The sequence below is a fragment of the Bison bison genome, unplaced genomic scaffold, assembly GCF_000754665.1.
Source record: "Bison bison bison isolate TAMUID 2011002044 unplaced genomic scaffold, Bison_UMD1.0 scf7180017864519, whole genome shotgun sequence".
Classification (NCBI taxonomy): Eukaryota; Metazoa; Chordata; class Mammalia; order Artiodactyla; family Bovidae; genus Bison; species Bison bison.
The window spans coordinates 11,253,953-11,278,017 of NW_011495072.1; the positions used below are offsets into that span (position 1 = coordinate 11,253,953).

Here is a 24,065-nt window from a genome sequence, read left to right on the forward strand (position 1 = left end):
GGGGGGGCGGGGGAGCCCGCCTCAACAGGCCCCTTCAGCCAGGTTAGGACTCGCCCTGCCCAGCCTGTGCGGTGTCGACCTTCCTTCAGCTCCTCCCCAAAGGCTCTGCTGACCCCGCCTCCAGACCTGGGCCCTGCAACCCCTGTGACCCCAACAGCCCCTGACATTCTGGGAGATCCTGGCCTTCCTCTCCTGTTACCCCAGCCTGGCAGGCCCTTGTGCTCACCTCCTCCTCGGTCCCAGTATTTTGAGCCCACCGCCCGCACGGTACCTGGGAACAACTCAACATCGCTTCCTTTCTCTTCTAGCCCTACGAGGGGTGGTGCGGGGTTGGTTGGGGGAGGAGAGTGGAAGGAGGGAGACTGGGTCCTTCCCTCCAGAGACCCTGATGACCACAAACCTATACTCTCTCTTAAGCCTGTAGTGAAAGTGACCCTTCCTTACCCCACCAGAACATGCCCGGGTGATTTCCTCCCAGATCTTCCTTGTGGCCTTCCTCGCCCTCCGCAGTGACACTATGCAACCCCAAGGAGACCTGCGAGGCCTCTGGCTCCTGCTGCTGTCCCTGTTCCTGCTCCTCTTTGAGGTGGCCAGAGCTGGCCGGCCAGTGGTGAGCTGTCCTGCCTCCTGCCTGTGCGCCAGCAACATCCTCAGCTGCTCCAAGCAGCAGCTGCCCAACGTGCCCCACTCCCTGCCCAGCTACACCGCCCTCCTGGACCTCAGCCACAACAACCTGAGCCGCCTGCGGGCCGAGTGGACCCCCACGCGCCTGACCCACCTGCACTCCCTGCTGCTGAGCCACAACCACCTGAATTTCATATCCTCTGAGGCCTTTTCCCCAGTTCCCAACCTGCGCTACCTGGACCTCTCCTCCAACCAGCTGCGGACGCTGGATGAGTTCCTGTTCAGTGAACTGCAGGTCCTGGAGGTGCTGCTGCTCTACAATAACCACATTATGGCAGTGGACCGCTGCGCCTTTGATGACATGACCCAGCTGCAGAAACTCTACTTGAGTCAGAACCAGATCTCCCGCTTCCCTCTGGAACTGGTCAAGGAAGGAGCCAAGCTCCCCAAACTAACGCTCCTGGACCTTTCCTCCAACAAGCTGAAGAACTTACCATTGCCTGACCTGCAGAAGCTGCCCGCCTGGATCAAGAATGGGCTGTACCTACACAACAACCCCCTGCACTGCGACTGCGAGCTCTACCAGCTCTTTTCCCACTGGCAGTACCGGCAGCTGAGCTCCGTCATGGACTTTCAGGAGGACCTGTACTGCATGAGCTCCAAGAAACTGCACAATGTCTTCAACCTGAGTTTCCTCAATTGCAGCGAGTACAAGGAGCGTGCCTGGGAGGCCCACCTGGGTGACTCCTTGACCATCAAGTGTGACACCAAGCAGCAGGGGATGACCAAGGTGTGGGTGACACCCAGCAATGAACGGGTGCTGGATGAGGTGGCCAACAGCACGGTGACCGTGTCCAAGGATGGCAGTCTTCATTTCCAGCAGGTGCAGATTGAGCATGGGGGTGTGTATACCTGCTATGCCATGGGGGAGGCTTTCAATGAGACCCTGTCTGTGGAGTTGAAAGTGTACAATTTCACCTTGCACGGACACCACGACACCCTCAACACAGCCTATACCACCCTTGTGGGCTGTATCCTCAGTGTAGTCCTGGTCCTCATATACCTGTACCTCACCCCGTGCCGCTGCTGGTGTCGGGGTGTCGAGAAACCTTCCAGCCATCAGGCAGACAGCCTCAGTTCTTCCATGCTTAGTACCACACCCAACCACGACCCTATGGCTGGCGGGGACAAGGATGATGGTTTTGACAGGCGGGTGGCCTTTCTGGAACCTGCTGGACCTGCGCAGGGTCAAAACGGCAAGCTCAAGCCGGGCAACACCCTGCCAGTGCCAGAGGCGACAGGCAAGGGCCAGCGGAGGATGTCGGATCCGGAATCGGTCAGCTCGGTCTTCTCTGATACGCCCATTGTGGTGTGAGCAGAATGGGTTGGTGGGGAGATTCTGCCCCAGGAGAGGTAATGCGCCCTTGAAGGATGTGAGGGGGTGGAAGAGAGGGCTAGCTGCCCAAGGGAGTGGGTTCCCCTCGAACTCAAGGGAATTGGCCACAGGTACAACAGCAGGCAAGACCCCAAGCAGGGTGTGGCTGCCATGATTTTCAAATGTGGATATACTAATCCTCAGGCAAATACGACACCCCTTCCCAGAGCCCTGACAGTTCTCAAGGTGGTGGAATAAGAGGGTGTCTGCTGGTGGGAATGAGGAAAGGGGTGAAAAAGCAGATCCCCTAAACTTTTTTGAGGTCATCTCTAGCTCCTTCAGAGAAAATCATTCAGGAAAAAGAGTCACTTTTTTCCTTTCTCTGCCCACCCACACCTGTGATGTTGTGTGTACTGGGGGGAACTTCCACAGGAGCCACGTTGGGGAAGAGCTAGATTGTCTTCCTTGGCCAGAAAGTCACATCACACGTCACAGCTGAGGAAATGGGAAACCTTTGGGAAAAGAAGTCAGGAAAAGCCTGGGACCTCAATAACATTCCCCATAGCTGTTGTAAGACTTCCCAGGAACACCTTCCTCTTTCCAGAGGAGCCCTGGGTGCACGGGTCTTTTGCAGGAGCTTGGCCTGTTGCCTGTCAGATATGGCAACAATATGAGATGCGGTATCTGTGTCTTGTCATGGGACCAGTGGTGCAGAGGGGTACAGCATGAACCAAGGGGTCCCTGTGACAGTATAGACGCCAGCACAAAACCTGTAGATGGGGGATAAACTCCAGATTGGAACCAGTTGGTGAAACCCTTGGTTAGCATCTGATTCCCAGCACCCGTGTGTCGGGTCAAGGTGTGGGGTGCTGGAAGCAGAGTGTCTGTGGATGCCTGCCACAGATGTGGGATGAGGGCCTCTTTGCATGAGGAGGTGGACGGTAAACCAGCCACTGCTACGTAGCATCCAGTGGGATCTACCTGATTTTCTGTGTATGCCATCTCTTCATTTGTTCTCCTGATAGGCTCAGGTAGAATTCTAAGTGTTCCCTAATATGCTGCTCTGCAAAAGAAGGAATCCAAGAAGTCTGGCCCCAGCTGGGTTAGCTTGGGCTCAGGGGTGGAGGGGACCAGGCAGACATCTCATTTGTGCTGACAAAGCCGCCTTGCTCCTCTCTTAGAGATCTCACCCCTGCTGCAGAGCTGGAGCATGGGATTCATCATCTGCGGAGCTGGAATCAAGTGGTCCCTGCCACAGAGGAGTGGCGGTTCAGAGGGTGGCTTAGAGTTCTGCCCTCTCCACAAGGTTCCAGGCAGTCTTGTAACAGAGACAGTCAGTGGCACTAAACTTTCAGGAGGCGACCCTCTCAGCCAGAGGTGTGCACAGTTGTCAGGCCAGAGGAACTTAAGGACAGGCCCAACATTGCATTCCATCAAAGTGGCAGAATACTTTGGGCATAGAGGTGGCCACTTCCTTTGACTCTACTGCAGGCCCTGGGGGTTGGTTTGCTCTGAACTTTGGCAAGGGGACCTGAAGGGCAAAGGTGAAAATGTTCTCTGACCATCTTTTCAGTCTGTCCCCTCTCTCCCACCAAGTCCCCTGTCCTTGGAAGTTCTCCAGCTCTTCCAGTTTTCCAATCTGCTGTTTAGGTTCCAAGAAGTGTCATTTACCTGTGGGTGAAGGCTGCTTGCTAGGAGGTCCTAACTCCCACTGCCTGTTAAGATCCGAGGTGGGGACTAGAACTCAACATCTTCCCCTTATCTGTTGCTGGGATGTCAAGACCGCTGTCCATCCTTTATTAGTAACCTAGCTTTGTCGAGAGAGGTGCAGCGTTTCCCTCAAGTACTTGCATGCTCATAGGGATGCATGCTTATAGGTCTGCATGCACCCCAGCACCTTGACTTCCATCAGGATGATTCTTCAGTCCCCACTAATGTCCACTTCCAGAGTGGTTTCTACTTATGTGCACAACTTCATGCACACAATTTTCTTGCCCTGTAGGAGACTGTGACCATGCCAGGCTCTGCAGATACAAACTTTTGTACTTTTGATTTCTGAACTGCCTAAATCTTCACCCACATCTCTGTGGCACTCCGTAAAGCCCAGATTTAGGACAGCTGCAGGTTGAAGACCCTGAGAGAAGGGTGGATGAGGAGCAAGCTGGCTCTTCAGACTCCTCAGAAACCTTCCTTAGAGTAATGGTATGTCAGAAATAAATGTAAAACTAGGTCAGTGACAGATCCAGAAGAACACTGGCAAGGGACCAAGCAGCTGTAAGTTGCTCTTCCTATGGTAACTGCCCTAGTAAGCCAGAGGCAGGAGGGAAAAATTGTGTGGTCATATTCTAGAGACTTCTAAAGATTCTGACACTGAAGCTATAGGAACCAGGATCCCTTCCTCAGACTTATCAGAGAAAATCTCACCTCCAGGCAGCAGCTTCCCCTCTAGGCATCATCTAGGGCTGTGAAAATCTTTCAAGTGGATGTCAGATGAAGTAGGTCCTCTGGACATCCTGAGTTCCCAAGGACTAGGAAGGCCATCTTCCTCCTAACTCCTACCCAGTTTAGGGCATGAGGCTCTTAGTCTCCCCACTGTATCCACTAGGTTAGCCAGGACCTACCAGTTTGAGAGCCTGGTAGGTGTGCCTGGCTTCCCCACCAAGAGACTGAACTGATTGGCCTCTTCCCATGGTTTCAGTGACTAGAACCCAAAGGTAGCTTTCTACTTGAGGGATTGGGTACTCAGCAGATGTAAGCTCACTGGAACCCTGTGTAGGAAACTGCCAGGTCTGGTTATAAGAAAAGTCAAGTGATCACCCCCACCCCCATCAGTCAACCAGACATGTCTCCCAGGAAGCAGGTGTCCCTGGAGACAGAGTATGTCAGGGCTGTACAATCTGTCTGTGTGATTGTTTGTAATCTTCTTTCTTTCCCTGTATTTATGAGGCTCCTAAGAAGGAGCTGGGAGTGGGGATACCCCAGCTGGGGAGAGTGAAGGCGACTGATGCCAGTTTTCCGTGTGTCCTTACCTCTGTGCTTCCTTTTAGCCCTGCTGGCGAAGTGAGCAGGCCTCCCCACGTCCAGGATCCTAGTCCTTCCACTTGTGTGCTCCCAGGCTGGCAAACCTTGGAGCCTCTGGGCTCTGAAAACTAGACAATGATCATTAAAACCTGGCTTGAGTCTCTGTTCTGGCGTAGTCTGTGACTGGTTTATCTTTTCAGCCAGTGGGGAGGGTTCACAGCACCTCAGAAGGGTGCAACCTGTCTAGGGGGAGAATAGTTAAATGCTGTTGCTAGGGCATGGGTAGAGTCCACATCCAGGCGCAAAGACAGACAAGGGGTCAGCCAGCCTTTTCTGTGAGGAGCCAGACAGGAAACATGTTAGACTTTGCAGCCCGTATAGTCTCTTTTACAGCTCCTCAGTGGTGCCATTGTGGCAGGAAGGTACAGAAAGCGCACAGACAGTGGCTCTGTTCCAGTCAACTTTATTTATGGACATTGAAATGTGATTTTCATATCATTGTAACATGTATTTGAGGGTTTTTTTCAACCATATATAAGTGCAAAAACTTACTGGCTCACAGACCACAAAAAACCAGGCAGCAAGTTGGTTTTGGCCAGCGGACAAATTTGCCAACCCAATGTTCTCAAAAGAAATGTCATTGACACTTTAGCAGGAGAGAGTCTAGAAATTCCTTGACTTGGGGCTAGAGCCTGTAGATAATGAAGGCTTTCTGGATCCCTGGGGAGGAGGGTTGTCTCCCTGAAGAGCCCTCTTGAAAGTCTGGATCAAGCCTACAAACTGTACTGTGGTAAATGTTTGAATTGGGTTAAAAGAAATGACGGTGAGCAGCTTGGGTCCACAGTCTTTTGATTATTACCAATATATGTTCATGTGAGTGGTAACCACCTTAGTTTGGCTTAAAGTATATTAGTGTAATGGGCAGGTGGTATTCATTGACAATGTAGTGTGTCCTAGCATGGCATTGGACAGAGAAATGCAGTCCCTGCTTTCTTGGTACAGAAGACAGCCTATCAGAAATTGGCCCAGATTCTACTGAACTCTGAATAGGCAGTTTCTTTGGCTACTCTCTTGGTATTTCTGGAAGGGGATTGTCATGGTAGATTCCCAAAAGGGAGGGGAAATGGTATAACAAAAAAAGAAAATCAAAATTGGGGGAATTCCTTGGCTGTCCAGTGGTTAGGACTTGGCATTTTCACTGCCCAGGGCCTGCCTGGGTTCAATCCCTGGGTGGGAAACTAAGATCCTGCAAGCCACACAGCGCAGCTAAAAAAAATAAAGAATCAGAATTTGAATAATTACCTCATTTATTACACTGCTAAAATCTTGACTGAAGGGCGGTCCTCTTCTGTCTGGAAAGTTGTCTTTTTCTTTCCATGAGGGAACAACTAAAGAGTGAGGGATGGAGACACCTCACAGCCAGTCACACCAGACATATCAACCTTGGCAGTCAGTGAAATGACAGATGTTGATGCCAGGGCGCCCCCAGAGTCTACATGTATTTGGTATTTTTTAATTTTTTCAAAGCAGTTTTTGCTATGGCTGAGTTTAGCCAAGAGGATGAGCTGGTAAAGAGAACAGGTCTGGGGAGGAAGACTACTGAAAATCCTCCCCTCTGTTTTGGCCTGTGTCAAGCCCTGTCTCTGTGCTTAGGAAGTTTTGATACTCCTTTTTCCATCATCCCAAGGCTCTATCTCTTCAACCCTCCCCATCCCCCTGCCAGTCCCCCAAGAAGTTCCATAAATTCTGGCCAAGATGGTCTGCCATGTCTTGCGGCTCTTCCCCTAGCTCCTCTTAGGTGGCACTGCGGGAAAATAGAAAAGGTTAATATGATGGTTATCTTTTAGAACAGAAAATGAGAGTTCAGTGGATTGGCCAGCCTGGTCTCTCTCCCATCTGATCTCTCAACTCCTTCCCTTTCTGCAGCTGTAACTCTTGGACCCCTTCTCTTGTGTCTGAAGCAACCACTGGAGAAGCTTCACTTGCCCCACCCACACTGCAGAAAAGACTCAGGACCACTCAGTGGTATGGTCAGCTTGTTTGGTCTGGCTACAGGGAGCCTCCGCTGGATGCTTTCTCTCCCCAGAGTTGAGAGAAGAAAGCTAAAGCAGCTGCCACATCAGGCCCCATCATCAGGCATATAGCCTGTTGTGTGGAAAACATCAAGTGGTGAAGATACTTAGACCTGCCCTGAGGCCCTCCAGTTGGCATCAGCCTGGTTACAGTCCCAGAATCACAGTGGGTGTGGAGAGAACCAACCTTTAGGACATAGATAGGACCCTGCAAGGACTTCTAGGTGCCCTACAGCATTAGCATACATAAAGTAAGAGTCACTGACCCCAGAGTTGGAGGCTTGTATGCATATGTGTCTGCAAACACACACAGATTAGGGAGCGCCGCAACTGGATAGAACTTCATGCTGCTTTTCCTTCACCTCCCACTGCTCCTTCCCTTGGCTGTAGTTTGCTTTAGGTGTGGACCTCAGTAGAAAGGTCTAGCCCAGTACTGGGAATCCTTAGAAAGCACTGGGAGATAACGGGGGATCTGCCTGAAAGACAAGGGTGCCAGGGGGCCTCATGAATACTCAGACAGAGTTGAATCCTCTGGTACCAGAGGATAGAATCACCTGAAGTAGCTACTTAAAATGCTTTCACAAGAGGTTTTACAAAATCTAGGAAATTCTGATAGAAGCAGGTAGATTTAAAACTGGGACTTATTCCCTGCACACTGGCAAGTTAGTCAAGGCTTCTGGGTGAGTGGGTGGGTAGGGAGAAGGTCATCTTACTGGAGGGAATCTGCCTGCTTTAAGCTGAGCTGGAGACCATCTATGTTAAATCACCCTCCGGAGCAGTCCTGGGGCACTGTCCTCCTGCCTTTCAGCTATGTCTTTCCTGTGTCTACACTGGTGACAGTTGTTGAGGCCATGACCACAATGACTGATCAGTGTTTCATTCCTGGATCCCAGGATAGGGGAGGAAAAAACACCCAAGATTAAAAAATAGTGAAGCCTCCATGCTACTATGGTGCCTGCCTCTCTGTGTCCACTCTAGGAAGACTGCTGACTGTTCTCAAACCAATGGAATGGAAAATATCCTCAAGTTAAACATAACTGCTTTCATGGTACATGTGCATGTGTGTGTGTTAATTCCAATAATGTCCTTTGAGGAGGAAAGGACAGTGATCCTACTCCAAGAGCCTGAAACAAGGAGAAACAAAGTTGTGAACAAGCCAGGGGCTATGCCTCACAGCTTCCCACCTCCACCCTGGGTGAGGGCCTGAGGCAGCCTGTGGCTCCGGGGGCAACCAGAGAGCTGGTGTGGCAGTGTGGGTCGACTGCTGCTCCTCCCTTCCCTGTCTGTGGCCTGTCTGCTCCACCTTTCCCTCGGAAGAGCAGGATCAGCCAGGAGAAACTTAGATAGACTAGCAACCAGGAGCTCCAGACTGAGACCAGCTCCAGGAGCTCCAGGCTGGACCTGGGGCATAACTGGACTGACTCCAGATCTGCAATCAGCCCCATGACTTGAACACATCACCTGGCAGCAACTTAGGACAAGCTTCACTAGAGTCATAGCTTCCATAGCACTCCTGGCCTTGCATCTAGGAGGAAATGTCTGTGTTCTCTGACAGTGGCCAGAAACACAACCTCTCTGAGACTTGGATCCCCTAAGCATCATCATCCATAACTATTTATTGCCTCCCTAAAAGAAGCATAAAACCCAGAGCCAGGCTGAGAAAGAGATAAGGACAGGAACATAATAAGCCGCCTGTTTACATGTGTTTACTACTTTGAACATCCCAATGCATGTTAACATGCATTCTGTCATCTAGTGCTCACAACATCCCTGTGAGACAGGTCACGTAGTCAGTGATTCGCCTGTGGCCACACCAGTGTCAGGGGCTGGGTAAACCCAGACTGCAAGTTTCCGAGCTCCCGGATCGATGTTTCACTTCATGATACATAGGGTCTTTACGCCAACCAAACGCAGGGGCAGCGGGAGCACTAAACCAGGAGCCTCCCTGCTCCCTAAGCCTGCAGAGAGTCATCAGAAATGCTGGGGGAGTCAGGGGTGTCCCCTGGAGGCCAAGACAGGTCAACAGATGGCTAGGCAGGAGTGCTAGATTCAAGGTCAACAGCCACCAATGCCGCTAGCAGTGTCAGCGAAGCATACACTGTGCCCTTTGGTCAGGTGAAAAGGCCTGACTGGTTTACTCAGACGCTCAGGGATGCTTCCAGGAGGAAGGCAGGCTCAAAGCATGGCTGGGAGGTAAGACTTCTGACCCCTCCTCCCTCTGCAGCCCAGGAAGAGGGGGACGGTGAGGGCTGGCTGACTCAGTCTGCAAGTGCTTGGAGATCTGGAGCTGAAAGGCCTCAGCCCTGTTCAGCTAATGATTATTATTAACTCTGAGCAGGCCTTGGCATAGCAGCCAGCTGGCTCTGGGAGAATGCCTGGATCTCTGACAGTGAGGTTTTAAAAACAAGACCCATGGCAGCCATGCCTGGTGTGGTGGGGGTCGGGGGGAGGCCAGGCTAGTGTCAGAGAGTGGGGCGGGGTAGTCTGCCCTGTGAGAGGGTGGGGCCAGGAGGCAGCACAGGCTGGCAAGAGATACCTTTAATGCAGCTGAAAAGCCCAGAAGGTGAGGCTGGGAGACTTCCCCACACAGAGCTCCTGCCATGCAACACCACCCCCAGTGGGGGGTGGGGGAGTGGAGTATGGAGGGGAAAGGGTGGCCAAGGGAAAGATGGGGGCTTGGGTGTGGTATCTGAATCCAGAATGATAATCCTATTACCATCCTGGATTTGGATACAAAAACCATCTATATTTCTAATGTCCTCAAGGTTGAGTTTGAATGTAATCATATTTGGAATCAGGACTCAGTGAGCCTGACATGCAAATTTGTGCAAATGACACGGAAATTTAAAAAAGTCTCGAGCACTTTTATTTTTAAAGGCAAAAGAGGCTGGCTACTAGCAGCTTTGCTTAGTCAGACAAGGGCAAAAGGGCAGCAATTTGTTTCTCCTTCAAGACCTCTGCCTCATTTCTGAGGAGCCCAGATAATACCCCAGATGGGGAGACACTGGATGGTGGCGGGGGAAAAGAGGGTACAGGGGGAGGAAACACCAGCAGGAGGCATATGCAGCCACCAGCCACCAAGATCCCAGCTGGAGGAAGAGTGCCCTGGCACTGAGGTCTAATGGCTGTCCAGCTGCTGCCCTGGGATGGGAGGGCAGGTGGTGATGGAAGAAGCAAGGAGAGGAGGGGAGGGAAGTCCCTCCACAATCTGGCCAGCTGGGAAGAAGGGCTCCTCCTGGTGACCTCCTCCCAATACTGCAATCAGACTGGCTAAGCAAGCAGAGACCACCTGTGCCCCACTCTCTGCCCTGTGCCCCTGCCTACCCCCAGCCGGGGCCTACTGGTCACAGAAGTGACAGCTGGGACCCCTTCCTCCTGCAGAATATAAATGACTTCCCCCTTCCTCCCGGGGCTGGGAATAGACATCAGCTGGCACTGCCCACGCAAACTGCCGGCTGTCAGCCCGCCTGCCCGCCCACCGTCCCCCGCACCACCTGGGAGGAGGCAACACCTCAGGCAGGCTTGGGCTCTCTGGTGTTGCCTGCTCGGCTCCCCGAGCAAGCTCACCCGGCCTTCCTACCCTGCTGGAGACAGAGTGGGACTCCCAGCACTGACTGTACGGGCCATCAGAGAGGGACTCCCTGGCCAGAATGACCCAAGATGACAATCTCCTCCATGCAGCCCCAGTAGCCATCTCTCCCAAGGTCAGACCACAGTGGAGAGCTGGAAAGCGGGAAAAGGGCAATGAAAGAGACAGGAATAACCAGCAGGGGCCCCCTTGAGATGCTCAGGGTCTGGGGCGCTCCTAGGAGATGCCATCTGACCAGCACAGTCTGCTCTGAGGACCCTTCTGGCCCTGCCATTCTCATGCCTGTTCTGTCGAATCATACCGACCTCCCTGCTGTTGAGTCACCCAGGGAGGAGGTCTGGAACCTTCTAAAGGCCTGGGATAGACAGACTATTGCTATCTGGGAACACCTCCCCCTGCTCCTGGGACCTCAAATCCTAGGTCCTACTCCACAGGTCTCCCAGAGTCCCCACTGAGCTCTCTCTACCTGCCTCAACACTGCTTTCCAGGCTCGGCCATTCTCAGTTTTCGCCATGACCTATGGAAGTCCCAATCCAATGGAGAGAGGAGTCTGGCAGCTTACAGTCCATGGGGTCGCAAGAGTCAGACATGACTTAGCAACTAAACCACCATCAACCACCACAATGGAGGTCCCAACTCCTCGATGAGCCAGACCACAGATAACCAATGTAACATCCAGCTCTCACCAACGAGGGATGAGGGCAGTCTGTGGAACTACTTTCAGTCTGGAACGAGCAGGGGTCTCTGCAGGGAACAGAGCCCAGCCCTCATTTGCCAGCTGGCACCAAATTCAGCCCGCTCCTGGGCCAAAGAGCTGGCAAGAGATGACACTGAAGGGAAGCTAAGCTGATGAGGAGAGGAGAACCAGGGAGACTGTTTTCTCTAGATCAGAAGCGCCCTGCCTCGTTTCCTTGGTTCTTTCTTTGTTCTAAAAGCTTTGGAATAGCTCCAGGAAGCTATGTGCTAAGGCAAGGACCCAAGCCCCAAGAAGGGCAAAACACGAGATGCTCAGGACTGCTCTGCCACTGAGAATGGACGTCTCGCGGCCCCAAGCCCAGATCCCAAGATTAGCTGAAGGAAGTTCTTAGCTGGGCTAAGACACCCAGCCAGGAGCCAAAGCCTGGTTAAGCCAATGCCTTTCTGCTCCTCCAAAAGTTTAAGGTGTCTTTAGTGCCCTTAATGTCTTGGCAAGTAGGAGCTGCAGACCTTCACCCGGGCCCCTTCTCTCCACAGCCCCTGATGCTTTGTTCCCTGGTGCAGGGGCCAAATCAGCACAGGTTCTTGGAAAGCCAGGGGACCATATTGGTTCCTCTAGAGGGGTAAGGAGACAATGAATGTAAGAATTACACCCTGAGTCTGATGAGTGGTCCAGCCATGGTTCAGAGGTGGGAAGATGCTCTGTGACATCAACTTGACAGACACTGAATGGTAGGAGAGATTGTTTAGAAACAATCACCCATTACACAGATGAGGAAACTGAGTCCCTGAGACACTGGACTCACATAAGGTTGCACAACAGAGCCTATAAGGACCATACCCATAAAAAAATGTACATTGGCTCTCTCCACTACACTGCTTTCTCAAAGTGACCCAAAGAGCTGCTGCCACTGATAAATTACAGGAATCCAATTTTTCATTTAGGCATGCAAGCAAGAGATGACTGCCAGTACCACCCAACACTTCTCTCCCATCAAGAGTGGAGGCTTCAGGATCAAGCTCCCCATCACCTATCACTTATGCCCCATCCACTTCGCCGTTTTGGCCCACTGAGTCATCTGTTGGCAACGGCAGCTTGGGTTTCTGCAGCCTCCACCCCAGCTAAGACATACAAAAACCCTACCCCTTCTGAAGTGGATCCCTGAAGGTCGCTAAAGGAGCCAGTGAAGTCCAAGTCAAGTGTCCCATTTCGATTCAGAGTTTGGAGGAACTCACATTTCCATTTTCTTCCTTGGCAAGTAGGAGCTGGAGATCTGGTGCATTATTACCAGGGCTGGATAGAGGGGCAGCACCAGGCACAGGTACCAGGCTGCACCTTTGATCTGAGCCTGGAACCACACAGAGTGCATGCCCAGAAGCACTGTTACTGTAGCCATCAGGTAGACCACCAGTCCACATGTCAGATGGTAGAGCTTGAGACGAGCCACCCTTGAGACCCTGGCTGCCCGGGGACACAGGAGGCAAAGTCCACACAGTGCCTGGCCGATAGTGGCCAGCAACGTCAGAGCCCCTACCCAGCTGTGCCAGGACGCCAGGTGGGGCAGCTCACTGCGGGTCCTGCTGGAGATGATGAAGCCCAGGCCCAGGGCTGCACAGAGGATGGCTAGGGTCTGCCCTGCCCAGTGGAGTCGGATCCGGGCCTTTCGGGAGCAGAAGAAGAACAGGGAGTGCTCGGGCGAGAAGAGCAGGATGGCCTCAGCCATGCAGAGGCAGAACTGTGAACACAGGAGAGGGCCAGTGAGCCTCAGGCCCGGCTCAGAGGCCCGCAAAAGGGGAGGTGCCCTCATACATCCAAACAAGGAAGACAAAGGGTGGGGGCTAAAGAACTCCCACCAGGACCACCTGCCTCACAGGTAGGCATTTGTGGGCAGAATTAGGAATCCACGCTTGAGTGGAAGTGTCATCATTCAGGCTGACATCCATGCCCTACTACCCCCCCTCACCCCCTGCCCCACATCCTCAATAGCAAGGACTCTCATTTCTTGACCAATGGAAACAGCAAAAGTTAAACTTTCTCCTGAACTCTGGGGGTGGGGAGCAACTGGATAACGCCCCTTCCATTCCTCTTTTCAGGCCCACAGTGGAGAAAATGATGGTATCTTCCATGCCCTCCCACCGCGTTATACCACCTGATTACCTATAGCCCAGCCCTCCATGTTTCCTGATCTCAGTGGTTGCAAGGAAAGATGGGGCCCTGGGTATTTCCCCCCACCTCTCTGAGTCAAAGAAAGGTTAAGCCTTCTAAAGGCTAGACGCTTCCTTAGGGGCATATCCAAACCAATCACCCAAACTCACCGCCAAGGCCATGAATACAGGGTGCCAGGAGAAAAGACCTAAGAATCAAAGAGAACAGACTGATGGCGGGGCACCATTGGTTCTGCCCCTGTGGCTGGCTGGAGCCCAAAGAATCTGGCTGGAGGGGAAAGGTCAGTGTAGTGTCTTCAACCCTTATCAGTATCAGAACCTCCAGACAAAGTGGTGCAGCCAAGGGCCTTAGGCTGAGCAACCAACAGGGCAAACATACCAGTTTGGCCTGGATTCCCCATTCAACACTTTGCAGCTACCAGGCCTCTCTCCTTTATTTGTTGCATCCGTGAGGGGCTCTGCTGGTGACGAACTAGCGAGTTCAGTTAGTTCGCTTCAGGCTTCTCCTCTCCTCCCAGCACCCAAAGCCCCACCCTTCCAGGACCCACCCCCAGGACCACGCCCCACCACGTCCTTACTACACCTCGACAGTCGCCCATCCACTGCGAGTCCCCACTCCACGCCTCTTAGCGCTCCAAGCGCAGCCCCTCAAACATCTCGGCTCCGCCCCCTTGCCTGGCCCCGCCCCCTTGCCTGGCCCCGCCCCTCCCGGCACACTCACTGGTTCCTGGCCGGGACAGCACAGTCAGGAAGATGGTGAAACCCATAGCGACCAGATGCGCCAAGATCCCACTGCCTTTCCGCAGCCAGCGGGTCAGTCTCGGCTCCCTCGGCGGAGCGAGAACCAGACCTACCTCCAGAGACTGCATGGCGGCGCCCGGCAGCCGCACACTCCCAGCTGCCAGGGCAAGTCTTCCGGGTTTGCGATCGCGGAGGCGGCCGCGGATGCGAGAGAGGCTCCTCCCCGAGACGCCGCCGACAATGCGGCGGCTCGCCCACAGCGCCCTCTGCAGACTGGGGGAAAGAGCCTCGGTCCTGGAGAGCCCCGCGGGCAGAAAGTGAGTGGACAGCTGCGGGCCCACCTTTTTTCTTCAGCCAACCTCATTGGTGTCTTTATGTCTACACGGGCTTATGAGGCTTATGTCTCAGCCTGTGAAAATTACTTTCATGACAACTGATTTCACCCAAGTCACAAATCTGATATACAGAACCAAGAGTGTGAAACCAGTTTTGAGCAGTTTTCCAAAAATACTGGATTTCCCTAGTTGCCCACTCTCCCGCCACCCCTCCTTCCGTCTTGTTAAGGGAGTTAAGAGTCTCCTCTGCCTAAAAGCAAGGAGATTGAAAAGGAACGGATAAAGCTAAAAACTAGTGCCCCGTGCCTGGTGAATTAGGGTTTGAGGACCAAAGGAGAGACACGCAACAGTCGTGTCCCCTATCTGAACAGTAGCTCTTGTCCCCAGTGAGACAAATGGAAAATCTAGGGCACTCCCAGCCCTTGCCGCCTGCACACCATCTGCTCAGCCCTGGGGAGCCAGGTGATCCTGAGGGACTAGGACCTCCCACACGCTGGCTGCCTCCCACACCAAGGGGATTTCTGTAAGTGGTCTTACCTTTTCCCTTTCTGCCTCCAGAAAAGGTGTGCTTCCGCTTAAGAAGGCCTACCTGGGAGAGGCTGAACCCCTTCCTTAAGAGTAAACCCACAGGCCATGGGGCGAGAGACCAAAACAGGCAATCCCACAGGAATCAGGGACATCCTGAGAGCAATTACAAACTCTACTTCAGCTCCAGTGGTTGAGAAAATGAGGCTACTAGTACGAGGCAGGGGGAGCTGAAGAAACTGAGGCAGTAATTCAGAGACAGGATGCAGGTGCCGGGTTGCTGGAAGACCAGAAGAGGGCCACAGGCTGATTCTCCTAGACCTTCAAGGCGAAGATCCAAGAGTAGACCCAGAGGTGTGGCTCCCCTCCCCCATCAAGTTTCCTTCCCCAAAAGGACTGTAGTCCTCTTGCTCACTAGGAGCCCCATGCCTCCTCATCCCAAGACTCCCCCAGTGACACAACCCCTAGCCATTTCCAGAGACTAAAAGTACAAAAACATATGACCATAAGAGATTCTTTTGCAGGCAAGTGATAGGAGCTGGAGGCTGGCTGCCTATCAGGTCAGCCTCCTGGGGTGTAGCTGGGGACAGTAAGGACACTCATTTTATTACACTTCTTTCCTTCCTATGTTTCTGTTTTTATATTTTCTTAGCAGCAACAGAACAGGAAGACAGTCTTGAGGTATTTTAAAGAGGTTTTTTTTTTTTTTTCTTAAAAAAAATAATATAAAGTTATAAAAAGCGGCAGCAGCCTGGGGCCCGGATCTGGAGGGGAGGAGGTGCTGGCGGCTCCATTGCAGTGGGCAGGCACTTTCTCGTTAATGGGCTTTTGACTGCAGGAAGACAAGAGGCAAGAGACAGGGTCAGGCTAGGGGGTCTACCTGTCCTCCTATCCAGTGAACTATGTGGGCCATAAAAGCTAAGGTTCCACTTCCTCCTGCTGGTCTTGCATAAAGCTAGGCATGGGGGAGGATAAATGCCTGCCCAGCAGAGGCAGTCTGGAGATCACCCATGCAAGTGGGGGACACAAACACACTCAAACCCTGGGCAACTGTCAACTTATTATTACTCTCATATGGGTGCCAAATGTGTTGGGATGCACCTGGTCAGTGCCTAAACCAGGATGGCATCCCCTCTTCCCACCCAATTCATCCTTCCTGGCTAAGATCATATGTAAAGCTCAGAGCATGCTACTTCAGGGCTCCCATCAGAAGAGGCAAATAAATCTGGCTGCTGGCTTTACTGGAAACCCTGGAGAGTTTGCCTGACACCTGAAAACCTGGCAGTGGATACATGTGCAAGGTGGGCAGTCATGCATATGGGGACCTTGGGTGGTGTCCCTGCCCTTTCAGGCCCTAATGCCCGAACACAAAACCAACGAACAAGACCAGCCCACCCACCCTGTGCCCAGTGTGTTAGGCCACAGCTCTGGGACCCCAGCTCAATCCCACTGCCCAAACCTTTCTTATCAGAGCTCATGGAGTCCAACTTCCTTTCCTTCAGGGAACAGAGGTAGCTCCAGTTCCTGGAGTGAGGGCCACAGCCAATTCAGATAGTGGCCCTTTAATTAAAGCAAAAGTTGGGGAAGGGGGAGAGGCAGAGGCAACATCTCCTTAGCCCAAGAGACAGGGCTGGGGAAGGGGAAGGCCCATCAAGCAAGAGCTGGGGTCACCTCTTCCTAGAGAAGATGGCCCAGGAACTCTCAACTTCCCCAGTCTTCCCCTCCCTGCACAAATTTTTTACTTAGGCACCTCTTTCTGTCAGGTTCCTGCTGGGCACGCCAACCTCATCCATCCTGACCCTTTCCCGCCCCCGATCTTCAGGGAGCCGGGCTGGTACCTGCAGTGTAGAACACTTCTCCTCAAAGGCCAGGGCCGGACCCGGCTTCTTGCGGCGCACAGAGCAGGCCGCGTCAGCAGGGGCACCAGCCTGGCAGTGCTTGGCCTTCACTGGCCGGCAGTAAGTGGCCAGGTTTTTCCGCTTCTTGGCTACCTCCTCCTCAGAGAGGCAGTTGGTCGGCAGAGCCTTGGCCGCATGTCCAGCCACCCCCTGGCTGTCCAGCTGAGAGGCCTTGACCGGCGTGGGGGGCTGATGAGGGGAACCCCGACAGTCCAGAGGCCCTGCCCTCTTCACTCTTGGCCCCACCGTCCCATTAAGCCCCAGGCCCAGAGCAGGTTTAGTCTTGGCTGTGAGGCCCCGGCATCCAGAGGGCTTGCCTTTTCCAGTGGGCTCCAGGATGCAAGTCCGTTTGAAAGTGGTGGGGCCGGGCGATAACTTTCGCTTTCGAGAAGGAGCCTCCACCTCAAGCCTGTCCTTGCCTTTGGACGACTTGCTGGCCTTGGAAGGTGGGAGCTTGCTGAACGACGGGGATGGCGTGTTGGCAGGCAGTGGTGAGGTGATGGCCTGGCTCCCGCCTATGCACTCCGCCTGACTACAGGCGGCTGCCACGTTGGGGGAGCCTGCAGGGTAGCTGGGGACAAGGCTGTCCTTGGTGGGGGGCGTGGAGGCGGGGCAGGTGGGTCTGGGAGGTGGGCCTGGAAGGCGAGGGCTGCTGCCCGTAGGGGATGGACTCAGGGGAGCAGATGGGAGGAAGCTGACAAGGTGGGATGGAGGCTCAGCCGCCGGTGGGATCTTCCTGTGGCAAAAAGAGAGCCCCACTGTGATGCCAAACAAGCCAGAGGGCATCCCTACCAATATACAACAGCCTTTCCGCCCCATGGAGAAATGGCCCAGAAACCCTGGTGGTGCTGCCATCTTCTGGGAGATGCTGGAACTGAGGAACACGAAGAAGGCCCAGGGACAGAGATGGAACTAATATATAGATGCTTTAAGAATCTCACTGTAAATCTCAGGTTAGCCATCCCCTATCCCTACTTACCTAAAAGGTACTGGTAAGAGTTAAGATCCACCCCCAGATGACCCATTCATGCCCGACCTTAGCCTAGCTCCAGGCCGCCAAGTTTCCCCACTTCCTCTTCATCCTACTTGGGGGTTTCCTGGCCAATAGCCAAGCCACGTCTCTAGGTATGTGTGAAGAATTAGGGCTTCTGAAGCCCATGAGTGCCTGGGACCCAGGGAGGGAAGTTCTGGGGCCGAGAGACTCACTTCCACATGTGGGAGCTGAGGTGCCGTTCCAGCATGGAGCTCAGGGCCGAGCAGAACCGGTCCAGCCGGCGGCTAAACACGTAGCATCCTGGACTCACCAGCCGGCTCCCAAAGGTGCAGAACTGGAGGCAGAAGGAAGGTACATGGTTACCGGTGCCTGAAATACAGGGAGGGTACCTTCACACAGAATCGGACCTCCTTCCCACACTCTGGGCCAGGAGGGCTGCCCCTTCACCCCCACCCCCCTGGGTCCTTACCGCCTGTGGCCGAGGAGGCCGGTTTGCATAATGGCAGTCAGTGGGGAGGTGGAGTTCATCAGATGTCCCCTCCTCCTCACTCTCCTCACTGGAGGCCTGGGCCCCACCCCGGGGCAGGGGGAAGGGGAACAGGCCTGGATCCCCATCACCACAAGGGCCTTCATCATCCAACTCACTCTCAGAGGAAGCCCGGGACCTGGAAGGGCCAAAGGGGATGTGAGAGCAATGTGATAGACGTGGGTCGGGGGCAGGGGTGGGTTGTCTCTGAACCCACCAAGCTCAAAAAGCCAGGGCAGACACCCTGTGGGCCATCAGACAAAGAGGAAGGGGGCCAGGGAGGGAGGGGACAGCAGAGCTCAGAGAGTCAAGAGCCAGAAAGATCAGGGGCCACAGCTCCCAAGGGATTCTCTCCCCAGCCCCTTCACTTTCCAGGCCCTGCCTCCTCAGGGGGAAAGTCTGCTCCAGATTCACCTCCTCCAGAAAATCTTCTGAGTGTAACTGCACTCAGCTCGGGTCAACCCAGTCAATTTTCTCAACCCCCTTCTTGCATCACATATTCCTGTGAGCCTCTCTGTGAGCTGAGCCTGTGTTTCGTGTCTGCCCCTCGTGTTACAGGCAGAGATGGGTGTGTGTCTCCTTCAGCAAGGCAGGCTCTCCCCCGGGTCCAGCGCAGCCTCTGCACACGAAGGGGCCAGTGAATAAATACACAGAAGGACTGCCTCACCCAGGACCCTGACCCTTCTGGCTCCCCGATGACGACTTTTCGCCTGGTGGGAGCAGCTGGGAGAGTGTTTTTATCCTGGGTGTTGGATCGCTACAGAGAGGCAGGGGTATTGCAGTATGCCAGGTTAGCAGCGGGGGAATCACCTGCTTCCACATCACTGCCAGTCTCCTCCCCCACATCAGGGTGGAGTGAGCAGCATTTTCCAGGACACCCCGGGGCCTGTCTCCAGGGGTCCCTGACGGTTTGGGGCCAAGCGTCCCCAGGTCAGATGGGTGCTGGCTCCTGGACCTACCTGGGCAGTGCACAGTAGGGGTAGGTCGGCTTGGCACGAGCAGAGAAGGCGCCGCTGGGAGCAGCTGCTGCTGCCACAAGTTGGACTGAGGCGGGGGGCTCCTGGGAGGGGCGCTCGAGAGCTGCCTCCTTGCGCCCTGGGCTCTTCTCCTTGGGAGACTCCCCTTTGCGGGAATTGGCCTTCAGCTCTGCCACCAGCACGTCAAAGTCCTTGGCTCGGCCCTGGACCTCCCGGCGCTGGTGCACCGAGTGGATCTAGAACACAGCAGGGTGGAGGGTGGGGAGGGGGTGTGAGCTGAGCAGGGGAAGGGGAAGCAGTGTGTTCTGGCTTAGGCAAGCAGACAGATTAGGGGGGGATCTGGGAGCCACCCCCCTGCCTGCTGTCCCTACCTTGGGCCCACTGGGGCAGCCCCTTCTCCCCATCCCTGGTCTGGGCTTAATCCCCATCCCTTGAGTTGGACCTTGGATAAGATCGCACTTCCTCTCCCTTCCCAGGGTCCATGTTCTCCCTCACCAGGCAGAGGGAGTAGAGCTTACCTTGCAGGTGAGAAGGCGGGTACAGATCTTTTTGGTCTCTGGATTTATTACCCCACACTGCCTGTTGAGGTCGCACTCCTTCCCTGTGGGGAAAGCAGGTCCCATGAACCCCACAGCCACTTAGAGGAGGCCCAGGGGAAGGTCTGGCATCTTCATGCCAAAGGCCTGGGAAGAGCTGGGCCTAAGGCAGGAAAGCCTCTGGCTCTCAAGTCTGCGGCTGTAGCCTTCCAGACAAACTCCTCTGGACATCAGCAGCATTCTGCTGGGCGTAAGAACCATCCCGTCCCCATTACCAGCCCAAGAATCCTTTGAGGGGCTCCAAGCCCCAAAAAGAGCAACATATACCAAGAAACAGGAGCAGCCACAGGCATCTGGAATGCCAGGGAAACCAGCTATGGGAGGTTTCTGGTGCCCTGGATCTAGGTGAGAAAAAAGATAAAGGTCCATAGCCCAGGGTGAGGAACAATACCTTCACCCTTGGGCACAGGCTCCCATAGCCTTAATCAGGACAGCTGGACTGAAGAGAATCTTCCAAGAAAGCAAGCAGGTCGAGTGAGTGCCCGTGTCAAGGGATGACCAGGGGTCCCTGTACCCCAGAAATCTGTGATGGCCAAGCCCCCTCTTCACTGACCCCCTCTCCATCAGACCCAAGGACAAAGTTGTCCAAAGGAGTCCCCACTCTACCTTCCTGACCCCCAAGACCATGACTACTCACGAGCCATCTTGCGGTGGGTTTTAGGGGGCAGCTTGGCCCCACCAGTCTCCTTTTCAGAAGGGCTGCCTTCAGTCCGGTGACTGGGACCCTCGCTGGGGGCTATCTCGATGCTCTCTCTGCCAGGAAGTTCTTTAGAAGGGGATGCCATGGGATTTTTTCCAGGGGAGTCCTTGGTGAGGCCACCTGGCTGGCTGAGGAAAGCAGAGGGCGGGGCCACCCTGATTCCATGTCCATCGGGCTTCGGAAGACTGGACATCTTCTCCAGATTCACCACAGGCACGAAAAGGCTATACGTGGAGAGACGGTGTAGGCTGGGAGGTAGGGAGGCTGGGTCTGGGCCCCGGATTCTAGCCCAGGACCATCTCCTTTCCCAGAATTTGGGTGGGCTCCTGCAGGGGTGCAGAACTCGGGACAAGGGAATCCCATATTCCCTGGAGCAAGCGGAAGGGAGCTGCAGAGACAGCTGGCTCCCTCCCACCATGAGCAGTGCCCATCGCCCCATGGCTGCTTCCATTTGTGTCAACCCCTCCTTGGGCTGTGTGGTCAGGGCTTGTTTCAGGGAGTCTCCAGCCTTTCCTTACCAGAGGTTGTCCTTCTGGGTCTTCTCAGGAGGCTGATGGCCACGGCTGCGAGACCCCTGGCCCTTCTCCCTGGAGGAGGTTTTGGTAGAACCTGGGCCCCTACAAGCAGGGCCCTGCCCATTCACTACATGGCATTTCTGAGAGCTGGCAGGGGCTGGAGGTGGAGGTGGGGCCCGGGTGTAGAGCTTGCTGAGGGGCCCATGTCTTCTTTCTGTCGCAGGAGGAGGAGAGAGCAATCGAGGTGAGTGCTATTAACTGCCTCCTGCCTCATCCTCCTAACCCTGCTCACAGATTTATGATAGAGAATCTGCAGTTTCCGAATGTTAGGTTTTAGATTTGCCTCCTTCCCCTTTGAATCTGCACCTTCAAGACTGAAAATTCTAGGACTCTGCTTCCTGAACCTCTTAGCTCTTCCCAGATGCTAGAACTTTACTCCACCAGATGCTAGAAGTTTGCTTCAACAATAATCCCAACCAACCACAATGTCTGAAGCTCCACCCCACCCCACCTTCCTATTCACAAAGCCTCCCTCCATTACCCACGTGACCTCCCAACTGGCCCTGTCCTCAGAGTTCCAAGTTCCACCTTCCCCTGTTCCCTCTATCTCCTCCCTAGGGCTCCCCTCACCGCAGTGCTTCTGGAAAGCTTGAGGCTTCACCACTTGGCTGCAATGGTTACATACAACCAAATAGAAGTCGTCATGGGCAGGGCAGTGCCCGAAGATGGACATGTCTGCAACGACAGAAGCCCTTATCACTGGGGCTGGGGATGCCAGTGTTTCCCTGTAAGATCAGAGAAGAGACCCACCCACCACTCAGATGACACTTCCCCTCCCAGCTGATATAACAGGCTTTATGATGGATGCTTCCAGAGTTCAATCTAACCAATCCCTAAGAATGCAAGCTTTCAGGTGAGAGAGCACCAAACACCAATGATTAGGATCTCCCTCAGTAAGTCACAGGAGCCAGAGGAAGAGGCTGACTCAGACCTATCAAAGTGAGAATGCCCAGACTGGCTGCTTCACCGGCTGCAGCCACCTCCTAGGTGGTGGTAGAAGAAGGAAAGGTGGTCCTGTCTGCCCTGGGCCCCAGCCCTAATGTGTGCCGACTCCCACCTTCTTTAATGAGGGTCATGGCATCCAACTTCTTCGGGTTTTTGTTACTCTCCTCCAACTCAGCCCCTGGAGGAGAAACACAGCTCAGAAGGACCACTCCCATCCCAGATGCCCATCTCCAACCCGACCAGGTGCTGTGGCCAAGCAGGAGGAAGCCCCTGCCTCTTGACAAGCACCCGGTGCTCAGGACCACCCAGAGAACCATTCAGTGGATCTTTCTCAAGTGGTCATTCTTCCTTCACCTGCTGCCTCTGGAATAAGCTGGCTCCACCTCGAGGATCCTTTCGTGTGGCTCCTTTACTCCAAGGTGCAGTTCAGGATCCCACTGCTGACTAGTTGGGTGACTGTGGGTACTTATCTCTTTTCTGGGCCTGCTTCCCCACGTAAATGGGGAACAGTCCTTCACTTATTTTACTACAGATCCCTGAGGCCCTCCTTGACATTTCTCAGATGTGTTCTTTCTGCTTTTTTGTGGCATCCCAAACAGATACTCTCCCAGGTCCCCAACCTCAATTTTGTTTCACTTGGGTTGCCATGCCATTGTGAAAGTTACACCCAGTTACTCAGGTCCTGCACTGACAGGATGGCCATACAGCAGAGAAACTGCTATCTTGGGGCCCTTCAGCATCTTCAAAGTCCCCTTGGTCAGCTACGAAAACCCTCTTCCTCTTAAGGGGGTTTGGGCAAGGGTTGCCCTTGTACCTCAGTTTCTGGGTTGATGACAAAAACATCTTAGCTATGCAAAGCAGCTCTTTCCCCATCCCCCTACCTTACTGCTCTCCCCTCCCTCCTCTACGCCCCCTCCCTGTCCCTTGGAAAAAAAAAATCAATTCTGAGTCACCAAACCCGTCTGATTCCATTTCCGGTTCTCAATGCACCCAGACCCTGACAATGGCCCCATCCTTGCCCACCCAGCATGGGGCAGTTCTAGGGTGGCCTGAGGCTCCCACTTAGGTCTGCTTCTGACACCTACTAACAGACTTGCCCCTTTCTAGAATGAGAATACTGAGAGTCTTATATAATCTACAGCTGTGAGGGGGGGGGGTGGGTTAGGTATGCAAGAGACAAGGGGCAGCCCCCACTCTGAAGTCGGTTAAAATGCAGTAATGGACAGAACTGAGCTGGGAGTTGGATGTCTCAGAGGAGAACAAGTGTCATCAGAGACGGCTCCATGTGGTCTCCTCCTCCACCTCTTCTCACTTGCAAACTTCTTCAGGGGCGTGATGCCTGCTGTCACCCCAAAGACCACGAGGCCAGATGCCCCCTGGGGCCCAGGAGACAAAGATCAGGAAAGGGGCTGTCAGCCTGCTCCACCAAAAGCACTCAGGGGCCTAGAGAAGGTGGGTGTCAGGGGAGAGAGCCCGGGAGGTAGGGCAAGAGGCCCGGGAAAGGACGAGGGGTTGGAGGCATGGATGGATGGACAGAAGGAGGGAGGAAGGGAGGATGGATAGATGGATGGACCGATGAACTAATGCGGAGGAGGCGGGGGTCCAGTGGCACTGCAGTCGACAGGCAAACGCCGAAAAGGAGCAGAAGGTGTAGGGCAGAAGGCAACGGAACAAGGGGGGTTGGGAGGGGGGCACAGAAGTGGGGTGCGT

General features: G+C 54.1%; 3 protein-coding genes across 8 annotated transcripts in view; 1 reads left to right on the forward strand and 2 right to left on the reverse strand.

Moving 5' to 3' along the window:
- The first annotated feature begins 245 nt into the window (after window positions 1–245).
- On the forward strand, window positions 246–5,125 carry AMIGO1 (adhesion molecule with Ig-like domain 1). Its single transcript, XM_010830909.1, has 2 exons — window positions 246–2,037; window positions 5,047–5,125. The coding sequence occupies exon 1, from the start codon at window positions 518–520 to the stop codon at window positions 1,997–1,999; it is 1,482 nt and encodes a 493-aa protein (XP_010829211.1). The 5' UTR covers window positions 246–517; the 3' UTR covers window positions 2,000–2,037; window positions 5,047–5,125.
- Window positions 5,126–5,467: 342 nt separating this feature from the next.
- On the reverse strand, window positions 5,468–14,482 carry LOC104981673 (cytochrome b561 domain-containing protein 1). Of its 5 annotated transcripts, XR_824395.1 has the most exons (5): window positions 14,265–14,482; window positions 13,694–13,731; window positions 12,614–13,113; window positions 7,359–7,568; window positions 6,199–6,824 (listed from the first exon to the last, which is right to left on the reverse strand). XR_824395.1 is itself a non-coding variant. In XM_010830906.1 (4 exons), the coding sequence occupies exons 1-4, from the start codon at window positions 14,410–14,412 to the stop codon at window positions 6,815–6,817; spliced, it is 696 nt and encodes a 231-aa protein (XP_010829208.1). In that variant the 5' UTR covers window positions 14,413–14,482; the 3' UTR covers window positions 5,468–6,814. The 5 variants fall into 5 exon arrangements, 4 of the variants coding, with proteins under 4 accessions (XP_010829208.1, XP_010829207.1, XP_010829210.1 ...); XM_010830906.1 differs by lacking the exon at window positions 7,359–7,568 and having other exon boundaries at window positions 5,468–6,824; XM_010830905.1 differs by lacking the exon at window positions 6,199–6,824 and having other exon boundaries at window positions 6,831–7,568.
- Window positions 14,483–15,194: 712 nt separating this feature from the next.
- Window positions 15,195–24,065, reverse strand: part of ATXN7L2 (ataxin 7-like 2) — a 9,427-nt gene continuing 556 nt past the window's right edge. The window contains exons 2-11 of one of the 2 annotated variants that reach the window (XM_010830911.1): window positions 22,468–22,533; window positions 21,981–22,085; window positions 21,354–21,564; window positions 20,773–21,059; window positions 20,058–20,140; window positions 19,522–19,775; window positions 18,506–18,701; window positions 18,249–18,370; window positions 16,983–17,778; window positions 15,195–15,976 (exon numbers count right to left, since the gene is read on the reverse strand). In XM_010830911.1, coding sequence (XP_010829213.1) covers window positions 15,962–15,976; window positions 16,983–17,778; window positions 18,249–18,370; window positions 18,506–18,701; window positions 19,522–19,775; window positions 20,058–20,140; window positions 20,773–21,059; window positions 21,354–21,564; window positions 21,981–22,085; window positions 22,468–22,486 — 2,088 coding nt within the window. In that variant the 5' untranslated portion in view covers window positions 22,487–22,533 and the 3' untranslated portion in view covers window positions 15,195–15,961. Of the gene's footprint in view, window positions 16,669–16,982; window positions 17,779–18,248; window positions 18,371–18,505; window positions 18,702–19,521; window positions 19,776–20,057; window positions 20,141–20,772; window positions 21,060–21,353; window positions 21,565–21,980; window positions 22,086–22,467; window positions 22,534–24,065 lie in introns of both variants that reach the window. The other variant, XM_010830910.1, reaches the window with a different exon arrangement.

Excerpts from the sequence above, each read along its gene's own strand:
- AMIGO1 (XM_010830909.1), top strand. The coding sequence starts at position 518 with ATGCAACCCCAAGGAGACCTGCGAGGCCTCTGGCTCCTGCTGCTGTCC.
- LOC104981673 (XM_010830905.1), bottom strand. The coding sequence starts at position 14,412 with ATGCAGTCTCTGGAGGTAGGTCTGGTTCTCGCTCCGCCGAGGGAGCCG. Across the intron at positions 13,732-14,264 it reads GCTGTCCCGGCCAGGAACCA|GTCTTTTCTCCTGGCACCCT; the intron begins GTGAGTGTGCCG and ends TTTGATTCTTAG. Across the intron at positions 7,569-12,613 it reads CCAAGGAAGAAAATGGAAAT|GCAGATCCCCCGTTATCTCC; the intron begins GTGAGTTCCTCC and ends CTTGTCTTTCAG.